At 49.2% G+C, this 14,531-nt stretch overlaps 1 protein-coding gene across 5 annotated transcripts in view; it reads right to left on the minus strand.

The window, feature by feature from the left end:
* The window catches only part of helz (helicase with zinc finger), a 123,464-nt gene that overhangs the window by 4,484 nt on the left and 104,449 nt on the right, over positions 1 to 14,531 (minus strand). For all 5 annotated transcript variants that reach the window (XM_060046062.1, XM_060046066.1, XM_060046064.1 and 2 more), the window contains 8 exons: positions 12,333 to 12,651; positions 10,477 to 10,522; positions 8,887 to 9,074; positions 2,234 to 2,438; positions 1,974 to 2,056; positions 1,360 to 1,852; positions 946 to 1,228; positions 1 to 619 (listed from right to left, as the gene is read on the minus strand). In XM_060046062.1, coding sequence (XP_059902045.1) covers positions 1 to 619; positions 946 to 1,228; positions 1,360 to 1,852; positions 1,974 to 2,056; positions 2,234 to 2,438; positions 8,887 to 9,074; positions 10,477 to 10,522; positions 12,333 to 12,651 — 2,236 coding nt within the window. The remainder of the gene's footprint in view (positions 620 to 945; positions 1,229 to 1,359; positions 1,853 to 1,973; positions 2,057 to 2,233; positions 2,439 to 8,886; positions 9,075 to 10,476; positions 10,523 to 12,332; positions 12,652 to 14,531) is intronic.

Here is a 14,531-nt window from a genome sequence, read left to right on the forward strand (position 1 = left end):
CTCGTCTACGTTGTGGAGAGCCGTGGTTGCCGCTGTGGTCCTGGGAGACAGGGGGTGGTGGTACGTCTCCGCACCTGGTCCCTGGCTCTGCTGCTGCTGCTGCTGGTGGTGGAGCTGCATCAGATGGACCTGCTCCTGCCTACTGGGGTGTCCCATTACGGGCATCCCGTACGGAAAGCTGTGGCCTTGGTTCCCGAGCAGGTGGCTCTGCTGCGGAGGAGGTGGTCCACCTGATGCAGCTCCCCCGTGAGACCACTGGGCCTCCGGAGGCAGGTACTTGGCCTGGGAGAGCGGGGGGGAGGCGGGAGGGCCCAGGGTATGATGGTGGGGGTAGGAGCCGTGGTTATAGAGGGCGGTGCCAGGGTGCTGTTGGTGGAGCTGCTGTTGGGCGCCCAGGTCTGCCAGGAGGTCTCGGCCCGGGTCCTGGGGGTATGGCCCCGTGGGGAATGCCGCCATGTGATTGGATGAGGCGGCGGACGGCGAGGAGGGGTCTCCGGGGGAACGGGACTGGACCTGACGGTACTGGAGGAGGCGGGACTGGGGGGGGGGTTGCATCTCCGTCTGCTCCCTGGGATCAGCCTGCTCCTGGGGGGTCATCTCCCTCAGGAGGCCCGGGTACCTGGGGGGGCCGGACACAGGAATAGGCAAAGAGATTCCAGTTATCCAGAGACTTGTCCAGCAGGACTTCATGTTCTGTCTTTAGTAACCTCCTACTTATCACAGGGGCGTTTCTCACCTGGTGAACAAGGTCCTTAATAACCTCAGACTCATCACATGGCGTGTCTCACCTGGTGAACCAGGTCCTTAATAGCCTCCTACTTATCACAGGGCGTGTCTCACCTGGTGAACGAGATCCTTAATAACCTCATACTCATCACAGGGACGTGTCTCACCTGGTGAACCAGGTCCTTAATAACCTCCTTCTCATCACAGGGGGTGTCTCACCTGGTGAACGAGGTCCCAGGTGCGCCCGGCGAGGCCCCCTCCTCCTCCGTGCTGCCCCCAAGGCCCCAGGCCGCCCTCAGTAGCTGGTGGGGGAAGCGAGGCAGGCCGGGCTGGGCCATGCCGGGCTGGACCATGCCGGGCTGGGCCAGGTGGGCAAGCTGCGGAGGCAGAGGGAAGGCCATGCCGCCCTGGAGGAAGGGCCCCCCAGGCTCCCCCCACTGGCCCAGCCTCGCCGCCTGCTGCTGCTGGCTGAGGACCTCCAGCGCAAGAGAGCCTTGCAGGTCTGTGGGGACACAGGATTAGTCAGCGGGATGCAGCGGAACCCTCCACACTCACACAAAATGAATGCTCTTTTCAAGACTTGTTTCACAACGGGTTTGCTAGCGGTGCTAGTGGTCTTGGAGCTCCACTCACCCAGGCTGTCCGCCGGGCCACCGTCCGGCCCTTCTTCACCAAAGTTGTTGACCCTGCCGGGCTGCAGGAGGCCGGGGTGGTGGCCAGCCGCGTGGGCCCCCATGGGAGCCCTCATGGAGCCGGCCCCATCGTCCACGGACTCGGAGCCATCCAGGGTGGGGGAGTGCACTCCCCTGTGTGAGGGGACGGGTCCACCGAAGAAGGCGGGGTTGTGGTTCCCGCCCGAGTAGGCGGTGCCGAGCTGCGACTGCTGGCCCATGGCCGGGTGTTGCGAGGGCTGGCCCACCCGGTAGGGCAGCCTGGAGACTGGGTACTGCTGGGGGAAGGGGCGCCCCCCGGACGGGTGCGGGACAAAGCCCTGGTTCGGGGGAGTCAGGTGGTAGTTGAGGGGTCTCTGGCCTGCCGAGGGGTCCTTGCGATTGAGCATGGTGTTGGGGAAGGCCCCCGGGCCGTCGATGTGGGACTCCAGGCCTCGCCCCGCGTCCACGTCCCCCTGAGAGACACGTGAGAGTGTGAGTTCTCGGCCCTGGGACACCCTTGACCACTGTGGTCTATGTTGGATGGTCTGTGAGTGAGGGTGTGAAAGGAAGAAGAGGTCAGTGCGTGTGACTCGCCTGCTTGTCCTTCAACTCTGCAAGTTTGCGTTCTGGCGTCTGCAGACGACTCTGCTCGGGCTTTGGACAGCCTTCCAATTTACCTGGAAAACAAGCCCAGAAACATTTACAATGATTGCGGCCACAAGATTACCTCATTTTACAAGCTAAAGAAAATACAAAAACCTCCTTTAGAGATATCGTACCCTAAGTGGTCTTGGACTTTGTTTAATGGCATTTATAAAACATGTGTTGAGAGCTAGAAGGGGCCAGGGACCCACCGTTCCTGAGGGGGTCAACGTGCAGCTCCTTGTCCGGGCTGGGCTGGGCCAGGCCCAGGGGTGAGGGGTGGCCCACCGCGCCGTAGGGTAGGGACGGCCCGCGGTTTTGGGCCTGCAGCAGGTTGAAGTTGTAGGCCATGGCCGCCTGGTGGTTCATGATTCGCGGGTCCATGGCGAAGCGGTTGGGGTAGCCGGCCCACGGTAGCTGGGAGAAAACATATGAGAAGTTAAAGCACCATGAACCACCGCCATGCTGCTGACAAACCAACAAAAGAACAGAAAACATTGACCAGTGTGCCTTCAAACTCGGTTGTTTTGGACTCATTTGAACGAATCACATTTGTAACGGTATGCACATCTGTACGAGACAAGAGTGGTGTTTAGATAAGCATTTGCCCATTGCCAATACTTTGGTATTTAGCTCCACTAACCTGATGACCTCAGGCTATGCCCCTTGATGCTTGGATGTGATTCAACATCCGGCAGGCATCGGAGCATTATTGCTGCCAAGCCCCGTTACACCGGGATTCCACCGGACACGTACGGGCCGCGGAACGGCTGCGTCCTCTGCCCTGCGTCCATTCCTACCGGGCGCGTAACGGCAGCGTAGCGCTGCCTTGCGAGCCAGCCGTATTCACGCGAGATCACGCGATAATCCTAAACCTAATGCACTCACCTTCCACTCCCAAAACTATTGAAATTAAATGCCACGCTTTGTCCTTTCTGACATTTTCCTTATAAAAAGGATGATTTGGTACATAAATGACTTCATGTTGCTGAACTTCGACAATGAGTCTCTCGTCGTCCATGTTGCCGACCCTTTGATTGATTGACTGCTGACCTGGTGCCACCGGTCATGACGTAATAATGTTGATGTGAAGTTACATGAGCTGAGTATTGTGTTTTATTTTGAAAATTGACCGGATGCTCTATGGCTTTTACTTTTCACTTCCTGCCCGGCTCGATCTGCTCTGTCGAAATTGACGCGGTTTAGCAGCGGCTCGCGGCAAAAATAGAAGTGCGACGGAAAGATAGCGCCGCGGCACAGCACGCCGCTCCTGGGACGCTGCTCCTGGGACGCTGCTGAAACGTTCCGCGGCGCGCCCGGTGGAAATGGTCTCATTGATTAGAGTGGAAGCGATCAGCAGCGGTGACCGTGGCGCAGCCGTGCCGCAATGCGTACGCCTCCGGTGGAATCGAGCCTTTAGGGTTAGAGTTAGAGTTAAGGTGTCTAAAGGGGTTATGGTAATGGTTAGGGTGTCCAAAGGGGCCAGGGTGAGGGTTAGAATTAAGGTTAGAGGTTAGGGTGTCCAAAGTGGTCACCCTACTTTGGACACCCTAGGACCACTGATGGACTGGACTGCTCAACCTGTTGTCAACCCATTCCATGCACTAACGGCTCCGGAGTTAGTATTGTGCATACTAGGTCGGGACATGGATACTTTCTTTTTAATAATTCAACATTTGCCTCAGGAATAGGATTGTGTGTAAACTCATGCATAACCCAGCGCTAGGTTGTGACATTCTCCCTAGTAGTGGGGAGCTGGGGTGACCCAGGACTGCCTAGGGAGGGAAGGGGGAGAATGCTCCTGCTGCTCCACCTGAGCCTGCACTCCTAACAAGGCCAAAGGGCACGCAACACAGCTTTAAGTATGCGACGCCCTTGCTCCTAGGACTACTGAGAAACCTGAACATGGATTGTAACCGGGACTGTCCACATTTGAGCTCCAATTAATCTGGAAACTAGGGGTGTAACAGTACACAAAAGTCACGGTTCAGTACATACCTCGGTTTTGAAGTCACGGTACGATACAGGACAGTATGGTTCATAGTTCAGGTGAAATTTAAAAAAAATGGCTTGTTTGTCAAAAACTGAGAATGGCCGTAGATCAGCAGCAATGAAAACACCAATAAACTTCATTATGGCTTTTGCATTTCTGAATTCCCAGCCAGGGGTTGTAGAAATAGTGTTGTGAGCTGGGTTTGCACAGCTCGTTTTCTTTTCACATCAACGGTGATAGTAACACCTGGATGGTGCCTTTTCAAATGTGTGTGCATGTTAAAGTGCTGTACGTAGACACAGAGAGCACTCTCCGTAGCTGGAGAGCCTGTCGGAGACCCTCTCCGTAGCTTACGTGCGCATCCAATATTTTTTAACTATCCGTCGATGCCAAGGACCTATTGGTCGACGCAACAGTGACGGCAAGGGCTGTTTAAAGGTCCCATGACATGAAAATCTCACTTTATGAGGTTTTCTAACATAAATATGAGTTCCCCTAGCCTGCCTATGGTCCCCCAGTGGCTAAAACTTGCGTTTGGTGTAAAACGAGCACTAGCTGTTCTGCTCGCCTTTGAAAAAACGGAGGCTCAAGCGCGCTGATTTGGAATGTCTTTATTTAGGACGTCATAAAGCATCTAAGCTCCTCCCCTTACTCTGCCTGGCCCGCCCAGAGACGTTGGCCCGCCAATGAGACACGACCGTGCGAGCGCCACATGTGTGTGTGTGAATACACACACTGTAACGCAAGTGTTTCTTGTCGGTTCTTTGACATCTCTTGTATTTCCACAACGAGACTGTCTTGAATTGGGGAAAAGGAACTTTGGATTTGACTCGCTGAAGTACATGAACTGCGACATGCCGCCGGTTGCCACGAGGCACCATCGCCCGGCAGCGGGCAGCCGGCAGCAGGCAGCGCGCGGTTCAGTCTACTTCAGTTTGATGTGAAAGTGGAAGAACCAGAGACGTCGCAGAACCCGACAAAGTCGTTTGTGATTCATAATATCGTCTGGAGGCGCACACAGCTTTTGGCCGTGATAATATGTATTATATGATATAGATATCTATGTATTATATGATATTATTTAGATGTAGAGCTCCAGGACTGTAACGCAAGTGTTGTACACACACTTGTTATTTGGATAACCGTTCTGCTTTTGGTGTTATGGCGCATAACACGTCGGACTCTCGTCTCTGGTATTTCTACAACGAGACTCGTAGGGGGGGTTATCTCAGCCAAGGTTGAGAATGAATTGGGGGGAAGGAACTTTGGCTTTGACTCCCTCAAGAACATGAACCACAACATGGAGGAGACAGGGATTGTTGGCGGCGAATGTCTCCCGCTTGAGCCCCGCTGAGGGACCACCGCCGGAGGCGGAGGTGCCTAAGCGCTGCCCGGCAACAATCCCTTTCTCCTCCTTGTCGCGGTTCAGTCTACTTCACATTGATGTGGACGTTGAAGAACCAGGAACGTCGGAGAACCCAACGCGGTCGTTTGAGATTCATAATATCGGCTCACACAGCTTTTGGCCGTGATAATATATTATATGATATAGATATCTATGTAGGCTATATGATAATATTAGGATATAGAGCTCCAGGACTCCCGTGTGTTCTAGAAAATGTACAGAACACGGCTAATGGCTGTGTGCGCCTCGCCATTGCGATACATCCACTGTAAACAGAGCGCATGGTACCGTGGCTGCAAGCTGCTCAGGGCCACACCCCCACCCTCCTACAGACGCCAAAACAGCGCATTTGGGGGAAGCTCAATGTGCGACTGGCTCGGAGTGGCTGTAACTCTGCACCACGGCTGAATTTCGGGAACGTCTTTGAGTACTGTGTTAGTTGCCCACTAATACCTATATTAAAGAATGCATAAAATAGCATGTCATGAGACCTTTAAGGACCAATAAAACACCAATTAAGGTTTGAAAAGCTTCGGAAGTTTATTTACAACACTGCTTACATGGTTTGTTGTCAACATATAAGATTGATCGGGCGGCGAATTGCATTGCGTATCCGACATACCGACGGAGAGCTGCTGAGGGGTCTACGTAGTTAGATTGTCAGAGTAGTATACTTTGGCTAAACGGTCCGGGGGGAACTCCGACTTCACGTATTTGAGTTTTATTTCAAATACGTGTATCGTTACACCCCTACTGGAAACCTTAACGTGCAAAAAAATAAAAGATTACTCAAATAAAGGCACATCTCAGAAGGGCCTTCGGGCCTTTGACCTGAACTTGTGAGCACTTTGGATCTGCGTGGCGGGTTAGGGTTGGTGGACGCTTGGGGAACGGCACACCACTATAATGCCACCCTCCATTCTACCGTCCTCTCACTATCATCTGATTTCTGGAACGTAAATTACAAATGGCCATAACTACATTTACGTTTGGGCTCCACTGGGTCCCAAACGGTAAATTCTTAAGGGGGAGGAACATTCCTTGGAGTGAGTGGACTTCATTCTCCCACAATGAGAGACCTGTCCAACATGTCCTCAGAGGGGTGGCTCTGAGGACATGTTGGATAGGTCTTCATTCTCCCAGAACCCCTAGGGAGCCTGTTGACTGAGCCGTACTGCTCACAACTTAAGTGGTCTCTGTAGAGCGTTGCTGAATGTTGAAACCCATCGTATTCATGTAGCCCAGTAAGGTTGGAAGCTACATTTTCTCTGCTTCACTTCTCAAACCTTTGCCTTGGTATAAGATGTACTCATAATAAAAAGCATTTAGCATTAATTGTGGAAACTTGCTAGACATTCGGCAGTATACTATGATGCATTATACCACAGGGGTGACCACATCTCAACCGTCACTTGGCGACTGTGCTGGGATTGTTAACCTGGGAGAGCTAGCCAGGGACAGCTAGCCTAGAGGAGCAAGCCAAGGAGAGCTAGCCTGGGAGAGCTAACCTGGGAGAGCTAGCCTGGAAGAGCTGGCCTGGGAGAGCTATGGAGGTAGCCTGAGCCTGCTAGCGCTGCCTCCAGCACTGCCTCCAGCAGCACTGCTTCCAGCAGCACCAGCTCCAGCAGCCATCTTGAGTGTTGTTGAAATGCCTCACGTCATGCCTGCAACGTCACGGTATTTGTCCGGCCTCATTTTAGATAAATGGTCGGCCCATTTCGTACCGGGGAGAAGAAAAGTTCTATGTGAGAGAGGGTAGACGTATTCCCAGAGCAGGAAGGCCAGATTGGTCTGGTTCCCAGCCTAGTAGTTACCATACCTACAGTGGGGAGAACAAGAATTTGATACATTGCCAATTTTGCAGGTTTTCCCACTCACAAAGCATGTAAAAGTCTGTAATTTTTATCAGACGTACATTTCAACTGTGAGTGCCGGAATCTAAAACAAAAATCACGAAAATCACATTGTATGATTTTTAAGTAATTAATTAGCATTTTATTGCATGACATAAGTATTTAATACATCAGAAAAGCTGAACTTAATATTTTGGTACAGAAACCTTTGTTTCCAATTACGGAGATCATACGTTTCCTGTAGTTCTTGACCAGGTTTGCACACAATGCAGAAGGGATTTTGGCCCACTCCTCCTACAGACCTTCTCCAGATCCTTTAGGTTTCGGGGCTGTCGCTGGGCAATACAGACTTTCATCTCCCTCCAAAGATTTTCTATTGGGTTCAGGTCTGCAGAATGGCTAGGCATCCGTAAGATGCTTCTTCCGGAGCCACTCCTTAGTTTCCCTGGCTGTGTGTTTCGGGTCGTTGTCATGCTGGAAGACCCAGCCACAACCCATCTTCAATGCTCTTACTGAGGGAAGGAGGTTGCTGGCCAAGATCTCGCGATACATGGCCCCATCCATCCTCCCCTCAATACGGTGCAGTCGTCCTGTCCCCTTTGCAGAAAAGCATCCCCAAAGAATGATGTTTCCACCTCCATGCTTCATGGTTGGGAAGGTGTTCTTGGGGTTGTACTCATCCTTCTTCTTCCTCCAAACACGGCGAGTGGAGTTTAGACCAAAAAGCTCTATTATTGTCTCATCAGACCACATAGCCTTCTCCCATTCCTCCTCTTGATCATCCAGATGGTCATTGGCAAACTTCAGACGAGCCTGGACATGCGCTGGCTTGAACAGGGGGACCATGCGTGCGCTGCAGGATTTTAATCTATGACGGTGTAGGGTGTTACTAATGGTTTTCTTTGAGACTGTGGTCCCAGCTCTCTTCAGGTCATTGAACAGGTCCTGCCATGTAGTTCTGGGCTGATCCCTCACCTTCCTTATGATCATTGATGCCCCACGAGGTGAGATCTTGCATGGAGCCCCAGACCAAGGGAGATTGACCGTCATCTTGAACTTCTTCCATTTTCTAATAATTGTGCCAACAGTTGTTGCCTTCTCACCAAGCTGCTTGCCAATTGTCCTGTAGCCCATCCCAGCCTTGTGCAGGTTTACAATTGTATCCCTGATGTCCTTACACAACTCTCTGGTCTTGGCCATTGTGGAGGTTGGAGTCTGTTTTTCGAGTGTGGACAGGTGACTTTTATACAGGTAACAAGTTCAAACAGTTGCAGTTAATACAGGTAATGAGTGGAAAACGGGAATAACCAACAGGTCTGTGAGAGCCGGAACGCTTACTTGTTGGTATGTGATCAAATACTTATGTCATGCAATAAAATGCAAATAAATTGCTTAAAAATCATACAATGTGATTTTCTGGATTTTCGAGATTCCGTCTCACAGTTGAAGAGTACCTATGATGAAAATTGCAGACCTCTGCATACTTTATAAGTGGGAAAACCCGCAAAATCGGCAGTGCATCAAATACTTGTTCTCCCTACTGTATAGTAACTACAATAATACACCAAACAGTCACAGAGGACCTGCACTGCACGCAACAGGGGGAGGTCTCACCGGCAGGGGCATGGACATCACCATGTTCCCCCCGTAGACGGCCGGGACATAGAGGATGCTGGCGCCGGTGTGGGGGTCTATCCTCTGCACCGGGCTGGGGGACTTGCCCAGGGCGGCCGGTGTACCGCCAAGCGGGGGGCTGAAGGCCCGGATGGGGTTCCCCATCAGCACCGCGGGGCTGGCCTGGACTGCAGGGAACAGAGGACAGGGTTAGCATGAGGCGTATCATGAAGAAATACAGCTGTGACTCTACATAAGGTCAGGAGAACACTGCACATATTCTAATATACATATAAACAACAAAACAGTGACTGTTATTACTGTAACATGTATTCTGCTCAATGTGTTATTACTGTAACATGTACTCTGCTCAATGTGTTATTACTCCAACATGTATTCTGCTCAATGTGTTATTACTATAACATGTATTCTGCAGAGGCCGGTTGTCCCCAACAGAGCAACACATGCTGGCCAATCAGGTGTGAGTGCAAACCCTAAACTATGAAAACCATATTCAATAGAATATAAAGGAGACTGTAGGTGACATATTGTAAAGCAGATACGTCTTCATAGTTGTAAACTCCCGCTGTAAAGTGCGTGTGCAGATGATTCCATTTGAAATAACAACCTTGTCCCTTATTGGCCGCTCATAATCTCTGCGATAGATGAAGTGCAATAATGATGGATGATCGCCTTGTGTACGTGTGTGTGTGGTCTTAATGCCGGGTCTCTAGTGACGTTATGCTAATCGTCCAGTCGCTCCCCTCACCCTACATTATGTGGAAAAGCTCCCTAATGTGTTCAACTCTGAGACACATGGTGTGTGTGTGTGTGTGTGTGTGTGTGTGTGTGTGTGTGTGTTGACGTGGGGGTTGTAAATGCGATGTGTGTGCCTGCTCTTCCGTATGTCTTGCCATTACTTTGGAGGATATGAAGTTATCATGTGAAAGAGTCTCAAACGATGACGCATACAGTGAACGTTTATTTGCGCAGCGGGGGGGGGGGGGTTCCTCTGTGGCAGCAGCAGCTCTATTCTAAAGCCCATCATCTCTGCGACCCCATTGGCTGACGGCTGAGGTCCTCAGTAACAGCCCCTCCCCCAACTCCTCCCGGTGCTGCAGCAGTACGAATCTTTGTGTAGACGTGCAGTAGCTTGACGCTGGTTTGACAGACCTTCCTACAGCGAGGTAGGAATGAACCTCAATGATGGTTCCCTACAGCACAGTGGAGGTGGACCTCAATGATAGTTCACCATAGCGCGTTAGAGTCTAACCTCACTGATTGTTCTCCCTACAGCGCGGTAGAGGTGAACCTCAATGATGGTCCTCCCTACAGCGCAGTAGAGGTGAACTTAACTGATGGCTCTCCCCACAGCGCGGTAGAGGTGAACAGTGCTGTGCCTACAGGCTAAGCCCAGTGCTGTGACAGGCCTGTGCCTACGGGCTGAGCCCTGTTCTTTGACTAGAGGCTGAGCCCAGGACTGTGACAGGCCTGTAACTATATGGTGTGTCATATGGAGAAGACTGGGGTAAGCAGCATGAGCCTGGTGTCCTTCAGAAGCAGGGTCACAAAACGGGAAGGAACGCTCACCAAATCCTTCAGGGGGAAAGTGCTCCGTGTGGTTGCCATGTTTCCCCTGCAAAATAAATTGGATGAATTAGAAACAGATTGAGGTGGAGGGACACACAGCTAGCTCATTAGAAACAGACTGATGTGGTGTAACACACAGCTAGCTCATTAGAAACAGACTGAGGTGGAGGGACACACACAGCTAGCTCATTAGAAACAGGCTGAGGTGGAGGGACACACAGCTAGCTCATTAGAAACAGGCTGAGGTGGAGGGACACACAGCTAGCTCATTAGAAAACACACTGAGTTGGAGGGACACACAGCTATCTCATTAGAAACACACTGAGGTAGAGGGACACACAGCTAGCTCTTTAGAAACACACTGAGGTAGAGGGACACACAGCTAGCTCTTTAGAAACACACTGAGGTAGAGGGACACACAGCTAGCTCATTAGAAACAGGATGTGGAGAAACAAGTAGCATCCAGCTGAGGCCCCGAAGCTGCACACTGTGGTGTGGCAACAGCACTGTGGTGTGGCAGGTCTAGTTTTTTCCGCTTCTTTCGACGGTTTGCGTCACAGTCTACGTACGTTGTTCGACTTAATTAGACCGAAGTCAGAAGAAGAAGAAGACGCTAAGTTTTTAGCGTCTTTATATAGTATTTGTATTTTTCACGTTTATATCCATCTTCTATCTAATTAGCATATGTTTTGGGTTAGGGTAATCCTAACCACTATATATATATATATATATATATATATATATATATATATATATATATATATATATATATATATATATATATATATATATATATATATATATATATATATATATACATTTTTTCGTTAGATTTTTTATTTTTAATTACATTAATAATTATTAATTGTTTTATTGAAATTGAAAGGTCCCATGGCATGAAAATACGCAGTGGGCAGCTGGCAGCGAGCGGTTCAGTCTACTTAATGTTAAAACTGCATTAGCCAATAAGATTAGAATTTGCATAAGTAATTTTATTTTTTTTAGTTACACATAATTACGATTGTTTCAAAATTACAATAACCCTCCCTCTGCCGTCATGGGGGTCGCCAGTGTTACGAGATGCGCGGGAAATCTGGCCCAATCTGGCGAGGGCGTCACTTAATGATCCTAAGCAGTTTTATTGTGCAGCAAAAAGCTCCGCTGCGCTTGAACTTCAGAAATGCTTGAGAAAATGTAACTTGTGTGGACGCTACCGCATTACTTGGTCGATAAAAGAGCTACTCAAAAGCTTTTTGATTCAGAAAAAAAGCTATTTGTTGATCGTTTTTCAAAAGCTTACAGATATTGTCAAGTCTTCTTTGGGATCGCTGTGCTGTACAGATCGGGAAGCGGGTCAACAAAGCTCTGTAACGCTTGCATTTTTATTGGTCCCACTTGTTGATAACGTTACTGTTTTGTTGACCAATCAAGTACATGTACTAACAGTCCGTGGCCGGGGCAGACTTGACAGTAGAGGGCAGAGAGGCAGGAGGAAAGAAAAAACGCGGGGCACCAAGGCCACAGTGGCCGATGGGCATACGATTTTCAGAAGGGCATCACGGCCAGATAGCGGAGCAACGACGGCCATGGCCGTCGCGGCCGCAGGTAAAATTCCTGCCCTGCAGACCACTAACAATGGAGGCATCAGGGATCATCATACTCTTTTCTGGTGTCTCTCGTTGACTTGGTGAAGATCAGCAAGGTAATCTAAATTAATGCAGTTCATACTCATGTGTGTGCTCACAAGGCTAAATGGGGGATGGCAGCAGTGGAGATTGTCAACCTTTAGCTCAGCACCATTAGACACACACCAACATCCAACCCCTTCTTCCATCCATGCACCTGCAGGCTCTCACCTTTGGAGGCGACTGCTGTTGTGAAGGCTGCTGTTGCTGCACCTGCTGCTGCACCGGAGGCTGCTGCTTGCAGGTGGCTGCCTGTGGGTGCTGCTGCTGTGGGTGGTGTGAGTGTTGGTGTTGGTGGAGGTTCTGGCTGGGCTGATGGGAGCTCAGCAGAATCCGGAGGGCCCTGGGGATGAACTCGGGGGCCAGTGGGTTGAGCACATAGGTCTTCTTGAGCTCCAGGGCCTCCAGCTGGGCCTTTATCTGCTCGTAGGTGATGCCGTGAAGGCTGGTGTTCTGGTGGCAGATTGAGATGAAGTGCTCCCAGAACTTCCTGCAGAGGGGGGCGAGTGGGAGGGGTTAAACCAACTTAACATGGTGTTCCTCTAAGAAGTGTTAAAAAACTGTCTTTGCATGTCTGGGTCTTGTTTCAATGAACATGAAGTCTTGGTCATGTGATGCTTCATGTTGTTGACGGGAAGAATCGATCTACAGCCAACACATGGACACTTTAGACAAATATAGAAGAAAGCTAGAAAAATATTTGATCATTCTCTCCAACTACTTTGGTTTGATATAAGTAGTATTATTTACAATCTAATACAAAAGCCAACAGTAATGAATGAAAAAGAATCCTGTGTCAAGACTAATTACAATTGGTAAAGTACAATAATGGACGACACTGGCAGTCCTTTATGATGAAGCCTCGGATTGGAGTGCAGCTTCATTTGTCGACCCTTTCCATCCATGCCCCAATTCCCAAAGTTGTCCCCCTTCTCCACTGCTGACTCTCAGCCATGCAAACAAACAATACAACAATTCATACATCAATGTGGGTTGGGCGAAGGAATCTATGTCCATAATGTCCCATCATGGTTATTCTAGATGACAGATGCATGATGTGATTGCCAGGGGGCGTGGGAGGAGGGTGGGGGGGTCTCACGTCTACTGATCATTACAGAAAAAGTCACGTGGATAAACATTTAGAAAAGAGGGTATTTTTTAACATGATTTTTTCATCCAACATTTAAGAGCAATGTCTATCAAAGTTCGCAAGTCAGTGTGTCTGTGATTGGTGTGACAATATCACATGCTCCTGGCAAGATTTAAATAATTTCTTATCTCATATCACAATCCAAATCTAATCCATGACGTTACCTACTCTTATGGATACATGGAGAACGGAAATGCTGGGTGACAGATCCATGAAATAGACGGCAAACTAGTTTTGATCCCCACTCTTCACTCTGATTAACGGAGCTGATCGGTGGACATTCTGCTCCACCAAATATCTTCTAGAGATCTGATATTATTCTACAGGGCATGTACATTCCATCTAAAAGCAGCTCTCGCCTCCTGCCTATCACTTCACCATTCGCCTAACTTCAAGTGGAAGATGACTTCATTCACACATTCACAACTCAACAGAATCACTGCGTTTGTTTCTTGCTTTGATCTAAAGTAAAGAAAGCATTTGTCTGCAAAACACCAGACTATTCGTTGTCCTGCTTTGCCGATGCAGTATCAAGCCTTCCTCTTATTTCCGAGCTTCTATCGCAATTCATAGATTTCAGTGAGGATTGATTGTATTGAATGTAAAACCTGACTGGAATGAGATGCATTGACATGCTGCAGTCATTAGTTTAGTGTGTGTGGGATCTAATGTGAATATTAATGACATTTCCCCTTTCCTCCGTCTTTCTCTGGCCCCATCACAGCTCGCTGCTGTCTCTCTCCCCTGAACTAATCAAAGCTTTTCTCCCACCCTCTAGGTAAACGGTGAGCCTCCTGGATGGACCTATTGGAGCCTTCTTTAATTGATCCTTTTGTCCATAACTACTTGTTTACCGGGGTATTCAGAAATACCAAAGGTACGATTAAATACGGTAAAAAAATACTTTCCGACATCTTATGAGGAAATTCTTTTTAATGCTGATGAGTATCTGGCCAATGTTTTAATCAGGATACATAGTTAAGTGGTCCAAAATTATTTCAAAATTAACTGGCTGTAGCATTGTTGTTGAGACTGAAATAGCTGGACATTAAACTGAGTAATAAACGCATCTCAATACACATGTAGTTCAAAAGTAGAAGCATTTTTTAAGTGACAAAGAATTGGTCTCTGAGTGACATGTGACCTGGTCCATGTATGAGCCTCATGTGTTCTGGATGTCAAGTGCCCTATGACCTGGTCCATGTATGAGCCCCACGTGT

Source organism: Gadus macrocephalus, chromosome 3, assembly GCF_031168955.1.
Source record: "Gadus macrocephalus chromosome 3, ASM3116895v1".
NCBI classification, from domain to species: Eukaryota; Metazoa; Chordata; class Actinopteri; order Gadiformes; family Gadidae; genus Gadus; species Gadus macrocephalus.